This window comes from Perna viridis, chromosome 1, assembly GCF_037379345.1.
Source record: "Perna viridis isolate PV_CMFRI_1.1 ecotype Kerala chromosome 1, ASM3737934v1, whole genome shotgun sequence".
Taxonomy (NCBI): domain Eukaryota; kingdom Metazoa; phylum Mollusca; class Bivalvia; order Mytilida; family Mytilidae; genus Perna; species Perna viridis.
Window position 1 is genome coordinate 58,442,527 of NC_142445.1, and position 27,005 is coordinate 58,469,531.

General features: G+C 31.5%; 2 protein-coding genes across 5 annotated transcripts; one reads left to right on the forward strand and one right to left on the reverse strand.

Moving 5' to 3' along the window:
- Window positions 1–1,386: 1,386 nt before the first annotated feature.
- LOC148629575 (uncharacterized) lies at window positions 1,387–15,882 on the reverse strand. 2 transcript variants are annotated; one of them, XM_088553999.1, is made up of 5 exons: window positions 15,735–15,882; window positions 10,674–10,841; window positions 9,784–9,978; window positions 8,606–8,688; window positions 1,387–7,857 (listed from the first exon to the last, which is right to left on the reverse strand). In XM_088553999.1, exons 2-5 carry the CDS (start codon window positions 10,813–10,815, stop codon window positions 7,819–7,821), a joined length of 459 nt encoding a protein of 152 aa, XP_088410125.1. In that variant the 5' UTR covers window positions 10,816–10,841; window positions 15,735–15,882; the 3' UTR covers window positions 1,387–7,818. The 2 variants fall into 2 exon arrangements, with proteins under 2 accessions (XP_088410125.1, XP_088410136.1); XM_088554010.1 differs by having other exon boundaries at window positions 15,814–15,868.
- LOC148629576 (AP-1 complex subunit mu-1) lies at window positions 15,871–25,745 on the forward strand. 3 transcript variants are annotated; one of them, XM_088553945.1, is made up of 11 exons: window positions 15,871–15,993; window positions 20,586–20,672; window positions 21,088–21,312; window positions 21,870–22,000; window positions 22,314–22,458; window positions 22,739–22,865; window positions 23,190–23,332; window positions 23,770–23,841; window positions 24,188–24,346; window positions 24,617–24,742; window positions 25,220–25,745. In XM_088553945.1, the coding sequence occupies exons 2-11, from the start codon at window positions 20,631–20,633 to the stop codon at window positions 25,316–25,318; spliced, it is 1,269 nt and encodes a 422-aa protein (XP_088410071.1). In that variant the 5' UTR covers window positions 15,871–15,993; window positions 20,586–20,630; the 3' UTR covers window positions 25,319–25,745. The 3 variants fall into 3 exon arrangements, with proteins under 3 accessions (XP_088410071.1, XP_088410080.1, XP_088410089.1); XM_088553954.1 differs by having other exon boundaries at window positions 15,884–15,993; window positions 20,575–20,672; XM_088553963.1 differs by lacking the exon at window positions 15,871–15,993 and adding an exon at window positions 16,168–17,374.
- Window positions 25,746–27,005: the final 1,260 nt, after the last annotated feature.

Here is a 27,005-nt window from a genome sequence, read left to right on the forward strand (position 1 = left end):
CCAACTTCAACTGAAAAAAAAATGACATACTAAAATTTAATGGCATGTTGTTATAGCTAAATGTTAATATAAACCTTACACAAACCCTTACTTTATCGACATTAACAAGATAAATATGTTATTAGTGTAGAATGTTTTTGTAAATATGTAGATTTGGCTGAAGTGTCATTTTTTACACAAGTGATTCCAGCAAAAGTTCAAATTTTCTAGGTCATTCAAATTTAGCCCCCAAAAAATCAGTGTCTTCAGGAAACAGGTTGCAGAGACTCCTTCATGGTTACCATGGACAATTTTTCATTGTAAACTGGCTGAAATTTTTTATAAATTAGTTTGAAAAGGTAGGGTCAGAAACCTGCATAGGTATTGAACAAATTAGAAAAGGGGAATGTTTTTCAGAGAAGGGCATCAAATGGTGTCCTCTTGAAATGGTCTCAGAGTAGTGTTCTTGACTTGAGTGCGGGAGGCCTTGGGTTCAATCCAAGGCTGAGTCACACCAAAGACTTTAAATATGTTAGTCACTACTTCTCCCCCAAGCTTGCGGTATTTAAGGGGATAGAGTAATGACTGGTTGGCTCAGTCATATAAATTGTCCGAGTGGGGTGGCATGCCTACCTCCTACTATTGCTTCTGTGAGCTAGCACAACAAAGATCTAGCTTAGCCTGTCAGCCTAGTACAAACCAGGTCTGTTCATTTGGTCAATTGTTTTCACCCTAATCATGGAAAAACTTTCAAAGATTACATGATGTAAAATAAAACTATTATCATACATTTGTGCTTCCCATATTTTTTCCATACATTTGTGCTTCCCATTTTTTTTCATACATTTGTGCTTCCCATATTTTTTAGAACTTTTTTTTTTTCTTTTAAATGTGGAAACTGAATGCCAATCTTTACTTCCGATTTCTGAATTACTAGTACAATCTGCAATCAATTGTTAAAGAGTATCCAATTTCACACACATTTACAAATTATGTTTCATTTCACCTTTTTCGCAAATTTTCAAACCTGTTCAAAAGTTTATTTACATTATTTTTCAAAAACTATTTTAACGGCATTTATCCTACACTGTAATTATACTCAAATAAAACCAATTTCAGTTTAAGTCAATAATTTCCTTGATGAACAAAGATTTTCCAAAACTAGACACTTTTTGTCAATTTGAATTTTCCCACCAATTTTACTTCGTTCAAATCACTCCTCTTCACTTACTGTTTATTGTTCATAAAATGTTAATGATAGGATGAAGATTTTGACTTATAAGTGTGTTAAATGGAACATGCTTAACATATTTAATACTTCTTAACACATCACTGCAAGAACTAAATTCCCTAAATGCAATTTGATTACTGAACACTTTTTAAGGCCAAAAAGAAATCCCTCAAATCTTCAATTGATATGAAGACTAGATCTTAATTTTATTTTGCAGAAATAACAGAATATTATTGAGCTGAACAATTATCAGAAACATATTGAATGGTTAGAAGAGATATTGAATGATATAAACAGAATTACATATGAACTACATTTTCATATAGAGTTCAGAAATAGTAGGGAAGTTCCAGACATAAACCGGTGACATAATGTATTTTGATCCTGAAGGATCAAAAACCCAAAAAGCATGAAATATCTGCCACAGGATGTCAACCAATCAACAATTAAAACAAAACACTGTCCCTAACAGAACCCCTGCAGCATGTTGAACCATGTACATTTGGGGACCAATGCAGACATACAATGCATACTGGACACAATATTTATGGTCGATAGAATGCACTTTTGACACATTATTTGCTGCCCTCTCTAAAAAGCCTAACTCCAAACAGCAATCAGTACTATTTTTTGTTGACAACATAATAACAGTAAGCACACCTCCATATGGTAATCTAATACTCCATTGAGTTTCGTAACAATCCTACAAGTTATATGGAGGAGTTGTGGAAAACACATCAGACCAAGTTTTGCTGAAAAATGTGTAAGTTCTAATGATCATCATTACCACAATTTTTGTTCAAACATAAATTCTGAACACTATACACATCCCAATGTGGTAATCTAACACTCCATTGAGTTTCATAACAATCCTGCAAGTTACTGAGGAGTTGCAGACAATGCATCAGACCAAGTTTTTGTGATAAATGCTAAAGTCCAACAACTGTCATTTTTACAATTTTTGCCCCAACATAAATTCCTGATAAATTGCACATCTCCATATGGTAATCTAACACCCCATTAAGTTTCATAACAATCCTGCAAGTCGTTGAGAAAGAGTTGTGGACAGCACATCAGACCAAGTTTTGCTGAAAAATGTACAAGTTCAAACGATCATCCTTATTACAAATTTGTTCAAACATAAATTCCTGACAATATGCACATCCCAATGAGGTAATCTAACACTCCATTGATTGTCAAAACAATCATGCAAGTCTTTTGGGACAATGCACTGGACCAAGTTTTCTGACAGTATGCACATATTAATGTGGTTATATTACATCCCACTAGGTCTCTAACAATGCTCCAAACTGCTTTGAAAATAGTTTGAACAGACAGACAGGGAAACCTATATACCCCCAAACTTTGCACGGGTATACCAATAATAAAATCCTTCAATTGGTTCTTATGTTACTATCTGGGAGGATGACAAATGTTAATAAAGCCTTACTTGAAAACGAAAATTAGGATTCTGCTGATAATTAACTTCAGTTTTTTATAGTACTAGGTACTAAAATTTGTGAAAAGTTTAAATATCCTTTCAATGATTCTCAAGTTTTCATTCAGAAACCACTAGGGGGATGGACAGGCATAATCACATAATAACATAGTGCTACTATGCATGGCACTAAATAAATACATGATAGGCTTCAGTATACTGGCAAACCCATGAATTAATCTATCAAATTAAGAATATTTACTTCCTTTTGTGGTATAATTTGATAGAGATCCATACACAAATTATCAGTTATTGACCTGATCCCAGGAAAAAAAAAAACAAAAAAAAACATTTAATTTTATCAGTAAACATTGCATATTCTGGTACTAGGATGAACAATCTGTGATGCTATAGACATGTATAGAGTATGATCAGTTTTGAGATTGTAAGATTATAGAAAATTAATATTTTTATGCAGAGGATTTCAGAAATTGAATCATCATACAAATAAAGTAGATTTAAGAGGTTTGAATAAATGTGTTAAAATCATTTTAAACTTTCTTTATATGAAAATATGCCAACTTACAAAATGAGTTGATAATACAATTCTGCATATACAGACAACATTGACTTATTGCTGATGATAACTTACATAACTAGCAAAAATAAAAACATTTGTATCAATAAAACATATTTAGAATCAATAACCGATACATGTATGTAGTGACATGGCAAGACTTTTCCAAATTATTCAACCATGTGAATAAAAAGCTAATAACAAAGTAGTATCTCTATTGGGGACTATCAAGATAAAACATTCAATGATAAGGCACTGAAATATGAATAAGATTACATAAAAAACATTTAGCTCATGAGTACAATACCTGAACTGATCCATGCAACTAAAATTGTGATTGATCATCGATCCCCAATTAGTTTACAATCTGTCACTGAGTGGTCAATATATATTACAGATTCCATTGTTTTGTTTATCAATATTTACACATATTTACATAGTGCGATAGATTTAAACATCAAATAATTACTATTATTTTACATGTTTTATTTTAAAAAAAATACAATATGTGGATTTGATATCTTAAATAAAGGGTAAATTCAGTATGGTAGTATACTGGATTCATTCCAGTGAAAATTTTTAACCTTACATGAACTGATCATCCGTCACTTTATAAAGTAAAACTGTGGTCAGATTGGTCACCGATCATCTGCCAATCATCAATCAATCAGTTGGCTGTCATCAATCTATCAAAAAGTTGCGTGAATTGGTTCAGGGAGGTGTGCTTACTGACAAAAGAGAGGGCAAGGCATTGTTTCCCTACATTTCAACATTTTTCTCTAAGGATTGAGACCTTTATAGCCAGTATAGACCTCCAGAAAATATTTATTGACAATGAAAAAAATATTGAAACCTGCCTACATAAATTTAATTTAGGTTCCTCTAGACTTTAACACTGACAATTTGAAAACAAACTCAGCCCAAAATTAAAAATATACATGTAAGTTTGATTCAACACACAGGGGAATCCAAAGAATTTGATTTCTTCTTAAGCAATTGAGATCAAATCAATCTAAATGGTATATGATATGGAATCTTGCTTTTAAAACTTTACAAATATTTATGGAGTAATACCCAAGTTAGTGCATGAAAATTTAGTATCTACAAACATGTGGACAAGGACATAGACATCAGTGCCTTACCTTAATACAACTTCCAAATTTTTGTAGTTGTATAAAAAGTCCTACATACCCTCATCTTATAAAACCCAGGCGTCAATTTCACAAAAAAAATGTACGTGGAAAATTAGTCGTAAGTTATGTCGTCATGATATGCCAAAATATTGTGACGTCATAACTTATGACTTATTTTACACTTAAGAATTTTTTGTGAAGAGAAATGCAGTGTTTGGAAATTGCACTTGAAAATCACTTCCAAAAAAATAGTTGAAAAAATATTTTGAACACATTAAGGTGGGCAATGTACATACATAAAAAAATAGAGGTCTTATAAAAAGTAATGCTAGATTTGTTGACCAATTTTATACCATTATGTTCATGTAGTGAGAAAAGAAATACAGCTTAAAAAAGAAAGTATCATCTCCAACCAATAAAACATCATTATTCCTTTATGTACATAATTAAAAGCAATCAATCTAAAGTTTAATACCAATAAAAATATCATACATTTATCTATAAAACTGAACTTGACATACATGTACTATACATGATCAACAAACTTTTAAATCATTAAAGATTCTGCATTAGATGCATAGTTATAAAAACATTATCTATGGTCTAAAAAGTACATTTCTTCTTGCATTCTATAATATGAAACACTTTATACAAAGATAACATGAAGGAATATCACCATATACTTTGTACTGAAAATTGATAAGTTTCTACATGCATGCTACAGTGAAGCAACATAATGCACCAAGGCACCTACTATGACCTGGTGTGATATCTTAAAGTCATCTTGAAGTCTAAACAATGTCTACATATTTTATAACAGCTATCAACTTTTTATTTAGAGTGGCCTGGACTCACTCATAATTAAATTTTCTTTGTTTTCTCTCAGATATATTTTTAAAGGTCCCCGAAACATTGTCAGATTATACCCAGTCTATTTAGACTTCCAGAATCAATCATTACTTTAGGTATATAAGTAAAAAAAGCACAATGAGAATTAAAATCCTCTTTTTTTAAATTCATCTATAAGAATTACAACTAGGTTTTTGTGTAGAAGTGACTTCCTTTAAATGTATGTTTCAGAAATAAGAATTCAGTTTAATGAAAACATTCCATTATTACTATATAAAGGTAATTATAAATGTTGAAAAGTATACTATGAAAGAAAAACACTACTTGTCATGTTCAAATTGTTGTTAGAAAAACCAATACACATGTGCTAAAATAAAAACCATGGTTTTAAACCAGAAACCGAGACCATTCCTAAAACAAGAACATACGATACTCCAGAAATTACTTACACACAAAGATAAAATGAGAAGGATAACAAAATATACTGGATAAGAACATGTATATTGTAAATGTACTAATTTTTGCTATTTTTGCATTGGGCAGAAAATCACAAAAAAATAGTATCTGTGAAATTGATTTTAAACACTTTATAATGTTAATCAATTTTTTTTGAACTGCGAAAAGAAATTTCTGTGAATGAGTTCACCTGACAGAATCTGTAAAAATTAGCAACCACAAAAATTGATACATTTACAGTATTTGTGTATGGAATGTCCACAAATTACAATAACAATGTTCAAACAATTATCAACATTCTTGACAATATAAAAAATGCAAAATTAAAATAAGACAAAGTTCGGTTGATGACCACTAATAGCTCTGCATTTAGCATTTAAAATTGCCAAAGGAGAAAAAGGGAGTTATAACTATTCTTTTAAGTAATAGTTTTTTTTTCAATAAATGACAACATCAAACTTTACCTGCAATTTATGGTCAAATGCATTATGTTAAAGTAAAGAATATTTTGATTGAGCAATTCTTTCATGCAAATCTGGAAATCAAAAGTGTGATGAATGGAGAACCAGAAAAATAGACAAACCAAATGATCACTAAATATCTCTTGCTTGTATGCAGGCTGCATGCTAAAGGTTTAAAAATTACTTGATATTTTGATCAATAGCAAGATGATTCAAGAACAAGATGTTTCTTGAAAAAGTTACACGAAACATATGGAGAAAGGGAAAGACCACTTTTGCATTAAGTTATCTCTTATGATAAATCATACCCACATAAACAAAAATAAATAACCTTTAACGCTAAATGCACTTTTATAATATGCTCAAAGCTATGCAGTTTTGAAATCCTTGAATATAAGAGGATAGCCATCTTGCAAAACTCTCCTATCTGAAGGAAGATCATAGTCAGACATAATTGATTTCTACCGATAGCTTCCAACTGACTCGAGACATCACTAAGTCGGTTTGGTACTGATACAAGCACTGCAAACAATATGTAAACAAAGAATATTTCGTAAATATTTCTACGATCATGTTTATCTAATCACCAAAACATGATGACTTATCAAGCTTACGATTGCACAAATGATAAAAGAGAAAAGCTCTAAAAGTTTTTTTTACCAGCAACACGAATCTTCTTCGGAAGTAGCCATAAGATTTTCCTTAGACAAATACTAGTCATCTGGCTGCAAATCTCATTGTTCGTCAATGATGTCCAACATTAGCTTACATGTTGTGCCTCCATCTCTTCTTCTATTTATTTTGGGTTGAAATTATAGGGGAAAAGTCCCAAATTTGCAATTTCTTCGGACATTGTAATCAATTACCTATTTACTTTCAGTTTACAAACCGACTTTGTGACATCACAGTTCAACCGATCATGGTGGGCCCTTAGGTGCGGGAAATTCAAATATCCTAATTATAAATCTTAATTAATTAGTTAAGAAAAGGAAATTATTTTGTTTCAATTTCATTTTCATGAACATTTAACAGATTAGTTTCGATATTTATGAATTGCACAATAACATGGTCTTCTCCTTTAACAATGGTAGTATAGAACACTACAACATATGTATTTACACATAGAAGCTATCATTTTCTCTTACCAATATACAATATTGTATTTCTGGATATATCCTAGGATACTATTCATAAGACTTAATGAAATGTAAACCATTAATGCTAGCCACGAGACACAATCCTGTTTCTCTCCCTTTGCCACACAAGGCTAATTAAGGTGATTTGATAGATTATACAATCAATGGGACCTGCCAAATCACCTTTAATAAGATTCTGTGGTTGTAACAGTATTTCCTTGGAACAGAACCTTTATCCTAAGCTTGCAAAGATGTATGTAAAAATACTTTTTTTTCTTCACCTGAACACAGAGGTCAGATTTGTACTTTTTCTTTTGAAATGTCATTATTAACAAATATGTTGCAATAATAAATTAAACAATTGACAAATTCCTGCATATCAATCTATATAAATATGTTATAGAAGATATGAGATACAAAAGCAAGATATTCCACATCATCATAGCTAAGTCAATACAATGAACAGTAATAAACATTAACCTCTGTAGATTCTTCATCACGGATATCTTTGGTATATCGTATTGAGATAAACATCATTCATGATCCAGAATGTTGAGTCTAATTTGTGTACAGATGGTTCAAAACTACTGAAAAATCCTAAAACAGAGAATGTTACATTGATGAATCAAATGCTTTATGTTACATGTACATTTTATGTATAGAAAATGTATATTTCATACACGTATATTCATCTTACACTATAGACCTGCACAATGTTTTCAATTTAGCTACCACAAAATATGTTATGTATTCTGATATCATCCAACCATTGATAGAAATTAAACAAAACATGTAACTTTACATCATTTTAGTTTACTTATTCAAACCAAGGGATACAGTTTTAGAGATTCTATTATGAAATTTGATCTAGGTGAACTAATCATTTACATGAAAGCAATATTCACAATGATATTTCCATAACTGAGTTCCCCATTTCCAATTGGATTCTACATATAGTTGTTGATGCAATTTCTCCAATCTGACATTTAGTTCCTAATTAGATTCTAGCTCCCATAAAATACTCTTACAGTCTGCAAACTTCGTATTTAAAAACCATTTTCACCTTATGGTTCAAATAAACTAATGTACATTCTTTTATTACATTCATAAATAGTAAATATTTGTTTATTTTCCCCTGGGCTTTAATGCTAGGGAAAAATTTAGCTGAATGACATGGTGAATAATTATAGTATTGTTACCTAAAAATCAGTATCTCATATTACTGGAATAAACCATCTCTCCTCACATGGAAAAATTATCTCCCCTTTATACATATAAGCGATGATTTTGTGAGAATGCCATAACACACACTATCAGTTCCTTTCATGCATATAATTCACCATACCTGAGGACTTGTAAATAAGAATGACTCTGCAACAAAAAACTGTCTTGCTGTTGTACAATATTTCCACAAATGAAGGACTTTACCTGCAATTTATAACTGTATGTTAACTTTTGCTATATCAACAAACCAAAAGCATTTCTTTTAAGACTGGAAAGCATATCAATTACCAGTGGTTGAATTCCTGCAGGAATCCATTCAACAAATTTACTGGACCTGTACAGTGGAATCCATGAAATATTCAAACTATAACGTGAAACAAAAATGAAATGGATATTGGCAAATGTGTTATAAACCATTATCGGATATTATATAAATTTACATATGTACTTTTTGATTCAACAAATAAATCCAGAAATTCAGCAATCATAAATTTAGTTACAATGATGATGTTTTTTGTTGTTTTTTTTTTTTCTGTGAATATTAAGACCAGATTGCATTCACTATAATTATTTCACAATATAAAAAATAACAGAAACTTAAAATTTGTATTTGTACTTAAAAAATATTCCTAGGAAAAAAATCTGAAATAAAATCTGAAAAAAAACCAGCTTAAATACAGCAGGATATGCCAAACTGTACCCCTATAACAAACAAACATAAAAATACCCATCAAATTCCTTCAGAGTATTTTAGTTATGATGATGTAGAGATGGGCACAGGTTTACTATAATTTCTCAATGATTTGATTGCTTTATCAACTTCTTGGACAGCAATAGTGTAGATATCTGTGATATCACACCATGGATGATGCATCTTTGCTAGACAAGGTTTGTGGTCATGTCCAGTCCAATCACCATACTGGTAACCCTTGGCTAGTAAAGATACAGATGATGTGATACAAACAAGTGATATTAAATATTTGTATCATCTATAAAGTCTGATTGGTTGAAAGTTACATTGTAAAGTTCCTTGCATAGTTCTCTCAGCAACATCTGGTCATGTAATTGGGAGATGCATGTCAAGCAGCAATTCATTCCAAAGAAATCACAGAGAAATAAGTTTTAGAACATATGAAACTTAGCATTTTAATATATCAATGTATATATATTTAATATATGATGTTGAAATAAAATATCTAGAGTTGATATTTTGCTTTATTCAACTCACTCATGAAACTTTCATATCCACCACAAAAAGAGTGTATAATTACCGTAATTTCTTAATTTACACCATTTTACCTTTCACTGATCTTGAATAATTTCCTGACTCATCAGCAATAAAGAAGTTACCATCATTGACAGTAATCTGTTCATATTTCTGTAGATTCACAAATGTATCTGCCTTAAGGGGTAGAAAGAGTGATGAACCTGTTTCTTTCCATTCTGTTGTTACAAAAGTGCTGCTATTTCTACATAGGAGAACAAACTGCCTACCTATGACATGAATAGAAATAAAATGATAAAAGTCTCTTCCTGATTTAACTATACATGAACCTTGTTTTGTTTGAGCTAAAACCATTTCTTTGTCAGTTTCTATACTAGCTTTGTTTTTTAGATTGTCTAATCAAACTTCAAATGACATAAAACATCAGTAGTGCACTCAGTCTTTCTAAAAGAAGACAGCACCTTTGAATTTACTTTAATACAGCAAAAAAAAAATGAAAAATTATTTTAGAGTCAGTTGTCACAATCTAATCACCAAATATTTTGTCTGTTTGAAAATGGACAATTACAGTAAGATACTTTCCCAAGTTACTGTGTATATATAGACACCAAGCTACATTGTATATATAAATATAGACACAGAAATTTCAAACATGGTTTAGAAGTATTTCATTTCATAATCAAAAGCCTCCAATGACATACTCAAATACTATAAATCCTATCTCTTACATCAGTTTAACACATTCATGCTGCTAAAAATTTGATTTGAGACTAAAATGGTTAAAACCATAGTGGAATGGAGTATTACACTTCCTGATATATGGTACTGTAAATTTTGTTTGTATCAGCTCTGCCTTCCTAAAATATTAGGTACCTTCCTAAAATGGGTAAGTTCTGTACATTTTACTTAGGTAAGTATACTTGCATTTTTGTATGTGATAGAGTATGAGAAGTGATTGTCATACCTGACATAAGAGATGATGTAACATTTTCTGGTGTTGTTTCAAATCTTCTTTTCTTTGTTTGCCTTTCTACTCCACTGCAGAAATCCATACCAATGATATTGTTATTCTCACCATAATCTTCTGTACCAGACTGTCCCAACATACTTAGATATAATTGTTTTCAATAATCTACAAGAAAAAAGGCCGATAATATTTACATGAGTGCAGATACCATGATAAGGCCTATGAAAGATTTGAAAAAAAATGCACTTAGTAAAAATGTTACTCAATGGATGACATCACAACTGACCACAATTTTAAATTCCAATATGCTACTACATGTATATCAAGCTGGGATTTACATATACACTTTTTTTTGTTTTTTGTTTTGTTTTGTTTTTTTTTTTTTTTTTGGGGGGGGGTGTTTTGTTGCACCTGTCCAACATGTGAGAGAAATTGGTTTATAATGTAAAAAATTGATGAAACATATTTTTACTTCCACTGATGCTTCTATAAATTGTAGTTACTGTACTAATGACAAAAAGAGTTTGAAGAGATTAGTTTGACTGGTCTGAATTAAAATTAATGATTATTTGAATCCTGACCAGAAGAACATGTAGACCTTGAACTATACACTAATTTCATAAAGAAATAGTTTTTTTTCAAACTGGATGGGTCAAAATATCAAATGAATATAATTTCACTAATGAATTGAGATCATCCCACTTTCTTTCAAGGAATTTCTAATTTAATATTATCCACATAAAAATCAGGACAGAAAAGGAATGTTTTTTTTTCTGGTTTAGCCATTATTAATTATGGTATTAATGTACAAGGCAAAATAAAAAATAAATATATGTGTTTGCCAAAATATGCATAGGTGTTATGTTTTACAATTAAAGATTATAACTGTTTGTGAAGTGTTGTCATATTTTTACCTGTATTTAAACTGTTGAATCTTGTAAAGAACACTCCTATTTGCCCATTATTTAAAAAAAGATGCACAATCAGGGCCTAATCCAGACATCAAAGACAAGGAGAAGTTTTAGTAAATTCTGTTTTAAAAAATAACAATATTGACATTTTTGACTTTGCAATCATTACAAAAACTTCTCCCTATAAAGACAAATGGGAGAAGTAAGCACAAACACAGAGAAGTATTTTCTCCCTTCTCCTTCTAGATTAGGCCCAGCACAAAAATAATAACCTTATAATATATCTATTTGAAACTCTGTAGGATCATGTCTAATTATAAAAACAAAATTTGCAAGACTTTACAATTTTGTTGAATTATAAAAAAAATTGCTTAAACTTCAAAAACTTGGAGGTGCAGCCAGGTGATGCTTTTTAAATGCCTTTACTAAAATATGTAGAGTCCGAAAGATAATTCATAACCAGCTTTAGCAATATTTTTAAATCTTCTTTTACACAATCTTTTGCTTTTCAGAAATGTTTCCGATTAATTTGAATTCCCTTAAATTGACAATTCAAATTAAAGTATAACCTCAAACTGAAAAGCAGAGTACTGAAAAATGTGGAACTACATAGTCAAATAGTAACAGTGAGTTCAAATTAGTGATGGTTCTGAAGTTGAACCCTAAATTTCTAACCTATATAGCATTGTATTGTAAGTGTGTGCATCTATTTACTTGCATTTGTAGTAATTTTTTGAAGTTTTAGATTGGTTCCCATGCAGTTTCACAAAACGTGGGTGCATCAAATAGTACTTAAAATTTGCAAAGTTAAAGAAGGAATATAAGTATAGAAATTCTCTAAAAATTCTTCATACTGACACTTGAGAAACTTTTGTCTAGGCAAAACACTACATCAGGGTACATTGAAGCTTAAAGGCAAATAACACTAACCAGTTCTGACGTTAGGAATTTCGTGATATTTTAAAGGAATGGTCTCAAGTATAAAGGCATTGAAATAAGCTTCTGAAAAAATATAGGTCACTGTGCTTTTAACAAAGATATAGCAGTTCAAAAATTTGTAAAATTGGGAGTTTTTGTCATTTTCAGAATTCAATTCAGACGTCTCTGATCATGCCAATATTTTTACGAATGACACATGCCATACACCAGTAGATTGGAAATTGTATTTCATTCATAAAAAAATAAAAACAAAATACAATGAGTTTTATCCGCCTAAAGAGAACCTTTTAATGTTTCCCGCCATAAGAAAATCTAACTTTTGAACCATATTCACAGTAATCAGAAATACTTCTCATGTTGAGATTTTTTTCAAACTTACGGTATGAAAAGGTATCCATTAGCTGATGTTATAAATTCTTTAAAAAGTTGGGGTCACCGATCAAATAAGAAAGGTTAATCACATTTATGTACCATTTCTGTAGAATTGTGTTTGGTTATTTGACGTTTCCTACTCCAAATGTTATGTTGGATGATGTTATGTCATAGTCAGCGACAAAACATCTTTAGAAGAAATAGAATATTTAAAAAAGCAATACAAAACTTGACTGTGAAAAAATAAGCGGAAGACAAAAAGAATTACGACTGGAGAGAACATAAAAATTGGGCAAAAGGCGATATATACATAAAACTATTCTTGTTGCATGACCATGTCTCTTCGCGTGAACATGTTATAATTTGTATTCATATCTTAAGTTACACATACTACAATGTTTATTTATAATACTTCAATAGCGAATGACTTATTGGGATCTAAAGTTCAACATTTATAAATGTATGTCGAGGGTTTCAACAGTTAGTAGTAATATTCTTACTAAGCAATAGGAAGAAAATATCGCACAACAGCCGCCAGTGAAGTATCTTTACATGTAAGAGAGTGCACCTCCCACAAGTACTTGTACAAGTTTGTGTCTTCTTGTGGCGTACTTTGTGTCAAATTTGAAATAAAAATTCAGGATTAAAATTTTCAAGAAATAAAAAGGCATGATCTATTATTGTCCTAATATTTTTCGTTTACATTAAAAAAATATTTCGATGCACTATGCAGAAGAAAAAAGTTTTTTTAAAAAAAAAAGGGCAGAACAGAAAATTTGATCCTAGAATCAAAGAAAATAAATTGGCAGGCCATCCTTGTCAGTAAACATGCATCCTGATTGTAAGGCTATATTATTTTTCCAGTGTTCCTACTCTGATACTGCATAGATTTTTTTTGCAAATGGACGACAATCAATCATGATTTCATACAAAAAAAGTATCCTCAAATTTCAAGGGAGGAGCATTTGCCGGATCTGCCCCTCTGAATCTGTGCCAGGATTAGATACTCCACCTGAAACTTTTTCTACATTTTTACCTCAGTAAATCTACTAGCAAATTATGTTTTATTTGCAATAATACGGGACTATCTTTAATATTCCTCATTTGAATGTCTTGTCGGGATTAGGAAAACTAGCTCATATTCTGCAAGAAAAGAACATTGTTCAATATCTCCAATCCGATCCTCGCTAAAATGTTTGATAATCAAATTGGATAACTCCCTCTAAAACTATCGGACAATGCTGATTACCATCTAAGTATTAGTAACATGTGGTATTAGTTTCCTTCGAATCCATTGTGAAATTGTAGTCATGAGTTTATGTAGGACAGTTGGACATATGGTCAGACGGCCGATATTTACGGAAGATTTTCCAATGCGGCCCTTGAATCTCGACGTCATGTTGCTTCTACGGTCAAAGGGATAAATCGCAAATTTCGCACAAAAAGCAACGTCACAAATTGACGACGAAATCATAGTTTGCACCATACAATGCATATAAACAATAGTGTGATTTGTCTTTAAGAAGTATTAAAAATGCAGGCTACAGAAAATGTTTAAAAGACGTCTGCTGTTATTTAAAAAAAAAAGCTACTTCCAGTTGGAAATTGATAAAATCCTGCAATCTACGCAGAAACCTGGAACAGTTCTTCTGGTAATTTTACAAATATTAGGAATTCCCTTTGCTGTCTCTGACTTGTAAATGATGAAAAATTCCTACACAAACTTAGCAAAATAACAAATGACATAAAGTCTCATTTGTTGAAAAGGAAACCTGATATTTTTGCTTTTGAAATTGCTGGCACTAAGGCCATTGCTTTCCTCATATTAATTTTTTTTAACAAATAAATAGGATATCTGAAATTTCATTTACCAAGGTCCTGGAACTTCCACCCTTTTCATTGACACCTTTTTCATGATTATGAATATGATTTTCCTCAGCGGACCATTGCATTGGCGCAATGATTGAGTAAAAACTTCATTTGATCAAGGATAGGGCCTTCCTTTCTTGAACAAAAAATATGACCACAAGCACTTGTTTCATATGAGAAAAAATTAACCCGTTCCCTTTCCATTGTACAACTACAAGGTAAAAATCAGTGTAAAAAAAGTACTATAGTCGGCGTCACATAAATAACATACTGTTAAAATTTGAATAAAAATATTTTCTACGACTTTATTGACACCTACCGTCGTTTATATTGTCTTAAATGACTTGCTCATTCGTTTAGCCAAACGGCTTCTCCCTAAACATTGAATCGTTAAATTCCGGTCAGATTTTAATTCTAGGTGGCAATATTTACATTGTAAAAAGTCGGCCATGTTTACAGTGATCGGGTTGCTAGGAGATGTTGTTTACGTTTAAATGGTTTGTCCAAAAACCGAAGAACCCAGAATGCAATTCGGTGTTATTTCGGATATCTCGGATTTATTTTACACGAACAACGTATAATACCGAGAAGTTGATCAAGCAGACGATTGTCACCGGAGTTCGACGGGAACTTACGCACTTCGTTTGTAAACAAATCGTCCCGTAAAAACCAACATGGCGGATATTAGTATGGGATTTTCCCGTAAGGATTTGTTACGCATGATTTAAGCTAATAAGCGACTTGTTTTTGAGAAGCTGTTTGGCTAAACGAATGAGCAAGTCATTTAAGACAATTTAAACGACGGTTGGTGTCAATAAAGTCGTAGAAAATATTTTTATTCAAATTTTAACAGTATGTTATTTATGTGACGCCGAGTATAAAACTAGTAAAAGAAAGGGAAGGGGAAAATTTTGAAACAAGTGCATGTATTCGTAGATTAAACGCCTAACCATGGGTAAATTGTTACCTATTATTCACGAGCGTTTTTGTTAACTGCTACTTTCAATTATTAATACTGCTAGCTATGATTGGTGTCATATCTATACCTGTATCACAATATTGAAAACAAAAGTAAAAACTGAAAGCGGAAGTCAATTGAATGTTGGGAAAAGACAAGGTGTCATATCACTTCCGGTTCCTACAAAGCTGACAGGCGAATGGATTTAAAACAAATTCCGAGAGCTTAAAAACATCTTTTTGATAAAATTTTCACCTAATAACGAAAAGTAATTCATCTTTTATGTGTACATTTTTCACAAAACCAAACATGATTGCAAAATAAACACACGACTAAATAGCGGTATGACAACAATCAATAAGTTACTGATGTTATGTGTATGTACAATATACATATCACATGTATCATACATGTACCAATGACTAAAATTATTTCGCAATCGTGAACTCGTGGATCATTATGGTGTATCCATCTGCACCATGAAAACTGATTTATTCAATGGGTCATAGTTTTCATTTCCTTGTTTGTCTACCCAGGACTTGACTTTATGAGCAACTCGGAGTGATGTTTCTAGAAAAGCAGAGGATGCTTACCCTACCGGTGCACCCGGTCCATGCTCATTTGCTTTTGTAACTTTGCATGTATGGTTTTGGTTGCTTTGTATTCTTTGTTGTGTATGTGTTTTCTGTGTCTGGTCTTTGTCCTTGGGTTGCATTCTTTTGATTACCGCTATAACCTTGGTTCCCTTGATTACCCTTTCACTGTCATGGCATATTTCTTATCCTTGTAAATGTTCTTGAAAGATATCAGGGTTCTTACCTTTCCTCAGTGTCTTTACCCCCTTTGTTGTCCAGATACATGACGTTTGCTGAGGCATTTTTTAATCTGACATTTATGTAAATGTATGTGGAAGGGAGGCAATCAAGCAAAATCTTTGTAAAAATTAGCCTCCCAAGATGGCATGATTATTAGGACAACCCCCTTTGTAGAGAAACCATAATTGCATATGTTTAGGGTGTACTATAGTTACATATAGGCACACTGTTTCACAAACCAAGTTGACCCACTCAAAATTTGTAAAACTAAAAGTTGAAATTTGATGGTAAATTTAAATCTCATTTCTTTATTTAAAAGAGTCATTAATCTGACAAAAGGTGTTAATTGCTGTCTAAATAGGTAAGGGTATGATATGACAGGTTAATAATTTCCGAGGAGCAATCAGCTGATCAGGGGTTGAATCCTGATTGGATCTACCACTATTTATGGACATCCAATCGTTTTCTACAGATTAAATTATACTCCACAATTAATTTGACAATACTGCAGTGTTCTAGGATTCTTATTTCCGGTTGCCCGGGACAAGTGCAATTTGTGTCAGGGTATGTTAGGTACTTAGTTAAACTTTCTCATGGCAAGTTGAAAACTTCATATGCTGTAAGGATTTGTTTTGTTATTGACTGTGGGAAAGTTGATTTTATATGGATTTTTCCTTTTGGAAACACTGTACTGTCATTTTAACAGGTCTTTAATTTGTAGACCCACACATGTAAACAAATTTTAAAATTATCATTGTTAATACAAAATCAGTTACCTCTCCTGCAGTCTTCACATTTCCAGTAATTTCAACAATGCAGTATTTTTTTCAAAAGGTTTGTTTGCAATAGTTATTTAGGAAATTCAGTATCAGCATTCTTGAATATTTGTTACATTTCCTCATATACTACACCTCTTGGTATGCATTTAATGAAAAGTAAGAGTTGCCTAAGTTTCAATCAATCAGTATTCAAGAAACTGTACATTGTCATGCTGTCACATGATTCACTTTATACTTATCTAGGTCTCAAAATTCTGTAAAACTTCAAGTTCACAACATGAATTCTATTTCCACTTCAACTGACACAAATTGAAAGATGGGAGTGCATGTGTTCAATGTATATATATTCAATAGTAGACATGAATTTGAATGTAAATAAAAGTTTTCTCATTTACATTTTTTGAATTTGAATAAAGCTCAGGAATTTTAAATAGGTTTGGAGGAATACATGTATAGCACAAAATAGGGGGCTTACCAACTTCAATCTATTATAGTGCATGCACATGTTGTTCAACTGAAAAAGGCCCTTTAATGCTATAGTGATTGTCTCAACCAAATTCTGTTAGGATGGACCAGAATTATTCCACCATGAAATCTGCTAAGAACTGGATTTTTGTTACTTGTACATCGTTGTACTATAGTGACATCTCAATTGCATAATCAAAATGAGAAATACGGATCATTTCAAATAAATGTTGCCATTTTACTTCACATTTGGCAATTTGCCTTGGATCTTCATTTAATTAAGGCATTTGTTGTTCATGGAATTGGGCCATCCTAGTGGAAAGATTATTATTTGTTTACACACTCATTATCAGCAATAAAGATTCACTTTAATTAAGTGTCAGTTGTTTCTTTTATGTTTAACTGTGAATACTGCACAAGAATTTTACCTAGTCACAGAGGGGGTCAGTCTAGCTGATAGATTTTTACGCAGTAATGGTGATGCTAGGGCTTGGGATAAACAGCTTGAGATTAGACAGAAGCCAAATTTATTAAAACTAATAATTCATGTCCAATTTTGAATTATTTGAGGAAAGAAAGTTGCAATGTTTTGTTGAAACATTTTTTGTCTTCCTATTATAAAGGAAAAGATTGATTATATATACTGAAGTATTAGAAGTGTCTTTAATGAATTTTTTTTTATCTTATATTTTAATATACATGTATTATGATACAATGTATATTCAGTGTGAAAAAAATGAAGCCATATGTACAAATCAACCAAGCAGGAAGCTCTATGTGAGACCAAGTTCATCCTGGTCTCACCTTTCCAGAAAGTGATGAGTCCCAGGACTCGTCATGTAAAATTCCTAGCGAGAACCCTGCTTTTTAATGACAAAACACTTGAAATTTCTGTGTGGACTGCCTCAAAACAGCTTTATTTCTACATAATGAGACAAAATTTTCAGAACTGACCTAACCGTATCGTACTACCTTAACAGAAAGTTGTGGTGCTGTACAGACCAATATACACTAATGCTGACTATTCCCTTCCCTGTTGCATGCTTCCTTATGAATTATAGTATACATTGTTTATACATGTGATACCAGTTAAAGAAACCCTCCAAAATCTGCAAAACTCAAGTACATGTATCTTTAGAATGGTGTAGAATACATAATGTATATGAGGTATTATCATATATCCAAAAAGACTGTCGTAACAGCATTGTTTAAGTGTCTTTTTTTAATATCTACATCTCACAAGCTTCTAGTGGTAGAATCTCTAGGCTTAATTATGTCAAACCGTGTTCATTCCAGACCACACCCTTGTGCCATTGACACAGATTTTGTTAAGTATGGTGCACAGAATATGTGGCACATGGTTCTTGCGGGTGCACAGTTTTCCATAGGTTGATCTCTGAATTTCTGGATTTTTTAAGGTTCTATGTCCAGACGCATTTCAGTTATTGAGTGCCAATGACCTTGACCATTTCGCTGTATTCAGGAGAAACTAAAGTTACCAGTCCTTTTTGGGTTAAAACCCTTGTGGAAGACTGTAGGTGGTGTCAAAGGGGACATGTTAGTTCCCCCGACCTTACTGCAGACACACATTAAATCAAGGACAAGTTGACCGAGGAAACAAACAGGTACAGCCGATTAACCTGGAAAACTGAATACCTGTGGGCATAAGTGGTATATGATCTCAATAAGGACAAAGGTTCTTGTGGAGCAGTAACATCAAAACGAATATCAATTTAAATAATAGAATGTCATTAGTAAATAAAAAAAAATACTAACATTTTTAATTTAGTTAAGTTGATTGCATGTACCTCTCATTATTCATTTTATACCATGTACACTGAACATGAAACTATAAAGTATATACAAACCTGACAGAGGTTAACTTTTTGCTGGTTGAATCCCTTCTGTTATCTGAAAATAACTCCTTATCTTACTACCAAGGGAGCTACTGACCCCCTTTGCAATTTTCTGGAATGAACACTGCATTGAATTTGTGTATATAAAAATTCACTTAAAAACAAGAGAATGACAATGAGATATACTTCTTATCTTTGAAATTCATGTAAATTATCTGAATTACTGATTTCCATGTTTTCTAAAGAGTTCAAGATATCTCTTAATATGTCTTGGAATATAATAAAAGGTTATAAAAAAAAAGGCAATACTTTATGTGAAATTAAAGTAAAAAATCCAATAGACAAATACATTTGATCGGTATTTGCAATGTTTACAAAGATCATTGTCTCTGGTTGTATTTATAGGGAATTTGGAAGATCTTTGTTTTGCTGGCCATGGCAGGGAGATGGCTGGCCATGGGGAGGGGGTACTTTTGCATTCAAAATGGTTGTACATTTTGTAGCCATGGAAACTTTACATATATGTAACTTAGATCTTTGACTTTACAAAAGACACACCAAAATTGATTGTATTTAACAAACAGAGAAAGATAAAACCATTGTACATGTGTACATGTAGACCTTGAATTGCCAACTTTTCTTCAGAAAGGCAAAACATGATTTGCTTGTTTTAGGTTCCATGCTTTCAAATTTCATGGTTGATGGGTAAAAGAACCTTTTTTCCTTGTTTTCATGGAAAATTGAAGATCAAATTCTTCTTTCCTTTTAGGGTAAGGTGACTGCTATAAACTGATAAAGCAAAACAATGTATTTTTACAATGGAATTCAAACCAAATATCTGCTGAGAAGAAAAAAAAAACACATGTGTAATCAGTACACATGTTGAGTTATGATTGTATTTGCTGGACATTAGACAAAAAGTGATAAACTTCAGTTTTATTGTAGGTACTTAGCCATTTCATATTGTGACATCAAAAGAACACCAGAACCATGTCAGCATCAGCAGTTTATATACTGGATGTAAAGGGCAAAGTAAGTACATGTTCTACAGTCATTTCTGGTCTTGTAATCACAATGATTGAAATGATTAGCATTTTTTATACATAGATACAGGATATTAGCTGTGGGAGTCATCCAATAATAAGCATGGTTTTTTATGGACAGAAAACTACATGTAACTTGGGTTTGTCAAATGAAAGTCTTTCAGAATTCAATATTATTTTGTAAGCATTTTAACAATGCGTAGAAAATGTTGATTAATATGAACAAAATTGGTCAAATCTGTCTCTTAACAGTCTGGTTGAAATATGACAGATAATGCAGAAAGTCAACACTACTCATACATGTACAATGTATGAATAATGCAGATATTCATTAAAGAATTGTGATTATTTAGTATACACTGAATTTAAAATTTTTAAAATAGAAACATTTTCTCCCATTTTAGGTGCTGATATGCCGAAATTACAGAGGGGACATTGATATGTCATGTATAGACAAGTTTATGTCACTGGTAATGGATCGAGAGGAGGAAGGGCAGACAACTCCAATTATTCAACATGGAAATGTCACATTTGTATACATTAAATACAATAACTTGTACTTGGTGGCTACTACTTTAAAGAACTGTAATATTGCTCTAGTATTCTCATTCCTACACAAACTTGTTCAGGTATATGTTTACTACAGTAACACAGTGTCTTGAATATGTCTGTATATTTATAGTTTTTCAATTTTGGCACTAAGTCAAAGTAGAAACTCTGTTGGGTTGATGCAATTGCAAACAGTTTAATCCAACATTTAGTCCAGAAATATCAATTCTTAATGAGTGGAATGCAGTTTTCACAAGTGTAGATTCTTAGATTTGTTTTAATCTATTTTTATACATGTCATTATTACATCAATGTTCAAGAATGTCAGCTTTTCACATAGATAATTTTGTCTACGGAAAATAAGTTCCCTACAGAATATTTTAGGTGCCTGTGCTGACTTGCTGCCCATTTTTATGGGTTTTTATGGGTCGTCTGTCAATTTTGCATAAAAATAAGTTAATACTGGCATGATATGCCTTCAGATTTGAATCTTACTTGGTAGAGTACCCTTTTTTTTACCTGAATAATCCTTTTCTTTTCAAAAACTGCTGGGAACACTAAAATACTGTTATTGTAATGTATACTGGTACAAATGTACTGCAAACAAATGGAGGACATTATTACTTACTGTTTTCAGATTATGATTGAATATTTCAAAGAAATTGAAGAAGAAAGTATAAGAGACAATTTTGTCCTTATTTATGAACTCCTAGATGAAGTAATGGACTTTGGGTTTCCTCAGACTACAGATAGTAAAATATTACAAGAGTAAGTCAAACTGTTTTAATTCACAAATTGATTTAAGTTAAAATCAAGTATTTATACTAATCTCTTGATATAGCTTTCATTTGTTGTTGTTGTTTTGGATGAAAAAAAACCAGTTATAATTTCCAGAAATGGAGTAATTGTAATAGCTGTAATTGATCACATTTTTTTTTCAAATAATCATCACTAAATGTTTAGTATGAATAAAACAGAAAGGTGAGGAAAGTCATGTGTCGTAAGTCAAAGTTTGCCCTTGGTATATAACTATAGCTGTTAAATAATACATTTTCGTTTACATTTTTGTATCATATTATAGGTATATAACCCAAGATGGACATAAGTTAGAGGTAGCCCCTAGACCACCTATGGCTGTAACTAATGCAGTGTCATGGAGATCAGAGAAAATTAAATACAGAAAGAATGAGGTCTTTCTTGATGTCATTGAATCTGTTAATTTGTTGGTATGTTTTGCTAGTGAAACTATTTCATTGCAGTATATCTTTTATGATATTTGTGTTCTTCAGTGAGCAATCTTAATTTATAAGTGTGGTTCATATTATCATGAAAATCTGTATAAACTCTTACCAATATATAAGTTGATGGACAAACCAATTGATGCTTAGATCCTAATTGCATTTTTTATAAAGCCTTTGTATAATTTAAGTAGTAACTTATTTTCCTTGAGAAGATACGATTTAAAGTTCTTTTGAGGGTTGTTTTAATGAATGAATGTAATTTTAGGTTAGTGCTAATGGTAATGTACTGAGGAGTGAGATTGTAGGAGCTATCAAAATGAGGGTTTATCTATCTGGTATGCCAGAATTACGTCTTGGGCTTAATGATAAAGTGCTATTTGAAAGTACAGGAAGTAAGTATTTGGTAGAATTTTAGGACCAGAAATTTATATAGTAACAAAACATGTATTAGTAATATAAATACTAAAATGTAAGTGATTAAAGTTATTGGACAACCTGCATATAGTTATAAAGATGGACCTGTTTTAAGTGACCTTTTAAAGGAAAACAGAATTATAGTTACTTTTGAGTTTTTTATGTAGGGTCAGTTTTATGTGAAATGTACTACTCAGATATATCTTAACAAAAATCTTTCAGTACAGGTTATTGATGAATGCAGGTGGGTAGTTGTTAAGGTCAGTTCTACTATACAGTAAAGAGTGTTTATAATTTTTCAGGAGGGAAGAGTAAATCTGTTGAGTTAGAAGATGTAAAGTTTCACCAATGTGTTCGGTTATCTAGGTTTGAGAATGATAGAACTATTTCATTTGTTCCTCCTGATGGAGAGTTTGAACTCATGTCTTACAGATTAAACACACATGTAAGTATTCTAAATTGGACTTCGATATGATAATGCTTTCAAGTTTTGCCTAAACAATAGCACAACAGTTTTGCAGTTTCTTCTTTATCATGTTGATAAAACTATGACATGGAGGCTTGTTGGAAGAGATGACATTGAAAAGTATATATTTCCAATGTTATTTTGGTGAAATAACAAATTTCATTTATTGAGAAGAAATGCCTTTATTATACTATAGGATCAGTTTTTTGTTCATTTTGAAGGCTCTCATAAAATTATAGGATCATTCACAATATCATCCATCAAATCAACTGGGATTAAGATATCTGTTTTGATCTATTAAAAACAAATCGTTATGATAATACACATGTATTTATGTTTCCATGACTTTTTTCAGTTTTCTGTAGCTGTCATTTTATACAAGAATGTTACCTTATGCTTTTTAATTTTATTTGTAGGTTAAACCTTTGATATGGGTAGAGTCTGTTATAGAAAGACATGCACACAGTCGAGTTGAGTACATGATAAAGGTATGACATGAAGATTTGAAAATTTTCTAGTTTTATAATGCACAACCAGTTTCTGCCATTGTGTTAAAGTAGACTTAACAACAGACCATATCTAGAAGTAGTCATTATGACTGCGAATGAAGATTTTTTTTTATATGAAAGATTTAAAATCTGAGAACTTAATGATTGAATGACAATCTGTTGTTGTTTAAAGTGAAACTGTGTTTTTAGATTTAAGCTATAAAAATGCGTTATCAAATCCGGTTTGATCAGTTGTAATTATGTAGTTCCAGTAAAGAGTATACTAGTATGTATTTATATATACAAGTGCCATATTCTGATACCTATACTCTAACACTGTTTCCAGGCTAAGAGTCAGTTTAAGCGTCGATCCACAGCTAACAATGTTGAGATTATCATTCCTGTTCCGACTGATGCAGATTCTCCCAAGTTTAAAACTACAGTTGGAAGTTGTAAATATGCTCCAGATTTGAACTCTGTTGTATGGACTATCAAATCATTCCCAGTAAGTAATCAGACTTATGATTGTTTCTTGTACATGTATTGACAGATGTTCTTAGTTGACAATATTTGTCTATTTTATTAATGTTATTATTAGTAAAACGTTGGCAATCTTCATTTACGCATCAAAGAAAAAGTAAAACGCAACCATTGAGGAAGTTCTAGACTTAATTATCTTCATCAAGAAACTGAATAAAATGATAACATGTTGGAAAAATCATTAGAATTAAAATTAACACAGTATATGTATTTTCTCTTTAATGATTTTATTTAGGGTGGTAAGGAGTACTTGATGAGAGCTCACTTTAGTCTGCCAAGTGTTGAAGGAGAAGACTCTGAGGGAAAACCACCAATACATGTTAAATTTGAGATTCCATACTTCACTGTATCTGGTATACAGGTAAATAGTGATTCCCTTTTTTTGAAATATTTGAAAAAACAGTAAAAGGAAATATAATTTCAAAGTGGTATGTTCAGCAAGCATCGAGTTAAATCCAGAATAAAACAAGTTCTTCATATTAATTAATATCTTGCATAATTAAAGTCTTAATTGAGAAAAAAAATTTACGATAGTTCATGCATGGGTTGGACAGATATTCATCATCGGTGACAAAGATCAAAGTTTGTAAATTCAGTCAGGAAACAGTTAAAAATATTTTTATGTGGCATGTAAAGCATCTATTTCTCTTTGTTTTTTTAAACCTTACTTATTTTAAATCTTGGACTATTTAAAGAGAGAGTTTTAACTGAACAATATTTATGCATGTTAGAAAGTGTTGATTATTCAAAATGTGTTTTACTGTTTTTCGTTTTTAAGATGTACTCGTGTTATGTGCTGCATGCCTTATTTTTATTGTTGTTTCCTTTGGGCTTGTAGGTAAGATATCTTAAAATCATTGAGAAGAGTGGATATCAGGCATTACCATGGGTACGATATATCACACAGAATGGTGATTACCAGCTTCGTACACAGTAATTTATTACCAGGAACGCAGTCGAACAACATTTTGTGACATTGTATTTATTTCGATGTCTGTGTCATATTAAATTGATCATGGCAGGTCCATCTTCTCTCAGAGAGGCATTAATACACAATCTTCATTTAAAGTTATTTTAACAAACTCTTTATGAAAGTTACTGATTTTTTTAAATGTCATTCAGATTGCATGTAATAATGTACCGTGGCAGTGTACAAAGAATCTTGATACCATTTAATGTTTGTTATCTTGTCACTGAGAAATGTTTCAAGTGGTTATTTCAAGAAAATTTAATCTATAGTTTAAACAGATAATGATGTCATTTATAGTTTATTTTGAAACATATGTGCTTTAACTAATTAATTTGTTTTTATTTATGTTATTGTAAATTTCATGGGCCAATAAAATATGCATATAAATGTAAAATATAGTTTTGTATAAAGGCATATTCAGGGAGTACAAGTCATCACATCAGACAAAGACCAATGTAACAGACAAGCAATAAATAAATCTATTCATTTAACCTTGATGGAAAAAGCAACAAAATATAAGTTGCTTATTATTATCATTTACTATCTTATTTAGGCATTGTCACTAAGCCCATGTATTTCTTCAACCTAAAAAAAATAATTAAAAATTGAGTTATAATCCTAGCTAGTGTCTTAGGGCTATTCCAGTAAAATATTCCTGAATTGGGTGGAATGCCACTATTCATATAGGATTCAACCAAGAGAATTTATTTCATTTTTTGTGTAAAATATCAGAAATATCAAGGTTTAAATATTTAAATGGGGATCCACCCCCTCCAGGGAAATTTAAGTGGAAGAGCCCTTACACATTTGCCTTAAATTTGACAATATTTTTCAACATTTTTGAAAATTATACATAGCAGAAACACTGATATTTAAAAATGTTTGCATGGTATAGTCTACCTGCATTCAGCCTTTAATTTCTTCAATATTAAATGGTGTTAAATACAACAGTGTTTAGGGAATGTATTATGACTCATGAACAATCACCTGGAATTGTAAGGAACTTATGCAGGCACTTATAAGATTAATTAAATGTGATTCATAATTTTAGTCATTCACAATTAAATGGAACATTATTTTCCCACTTCACAAGATCGACGCACACTGTTGCATTTAAGTGATTTTCTTTCATTTCAACCTTTTTTTTTCTCAAACAATGAGAGGGCACACATCCTGCCCACTGGATCTAGATTGGCCTTTGCCCAATATCCCCCCTTTATTTATATGTACTTTACAGGTTGGTACATTTCAGATATACAGGCTTCACTTGACAGGTTCAAATTCATGGTCAGTGGGGGTCATAAATGCATACGACTGGTGTTTCAGTGCACTATTTACTTATGATGAGAATCCAGCTGTCTTGTTCTAGTATAAAATATGCAAATATTATACCAATAAGTGAAAATTCAGAAAAGACTAAATGTGCACAGGTTAATTTTAAACAAAAAATTATGTCATTAAAGTAGATTTAATTTTCGTAAGGGGGCTGAAAACTGCTTATTACTTCATGTTGTAGTTACGCATAGTATTACACTTTAGAAATACAAGTTCACAGATGAACATTATTGTACAAAAACATATATGATATTTTTTTTTAATTGTTAGGTATGAATTTTTGTTTAAGGGTTACTGCTCCTTGAAGTGGTATCATTTT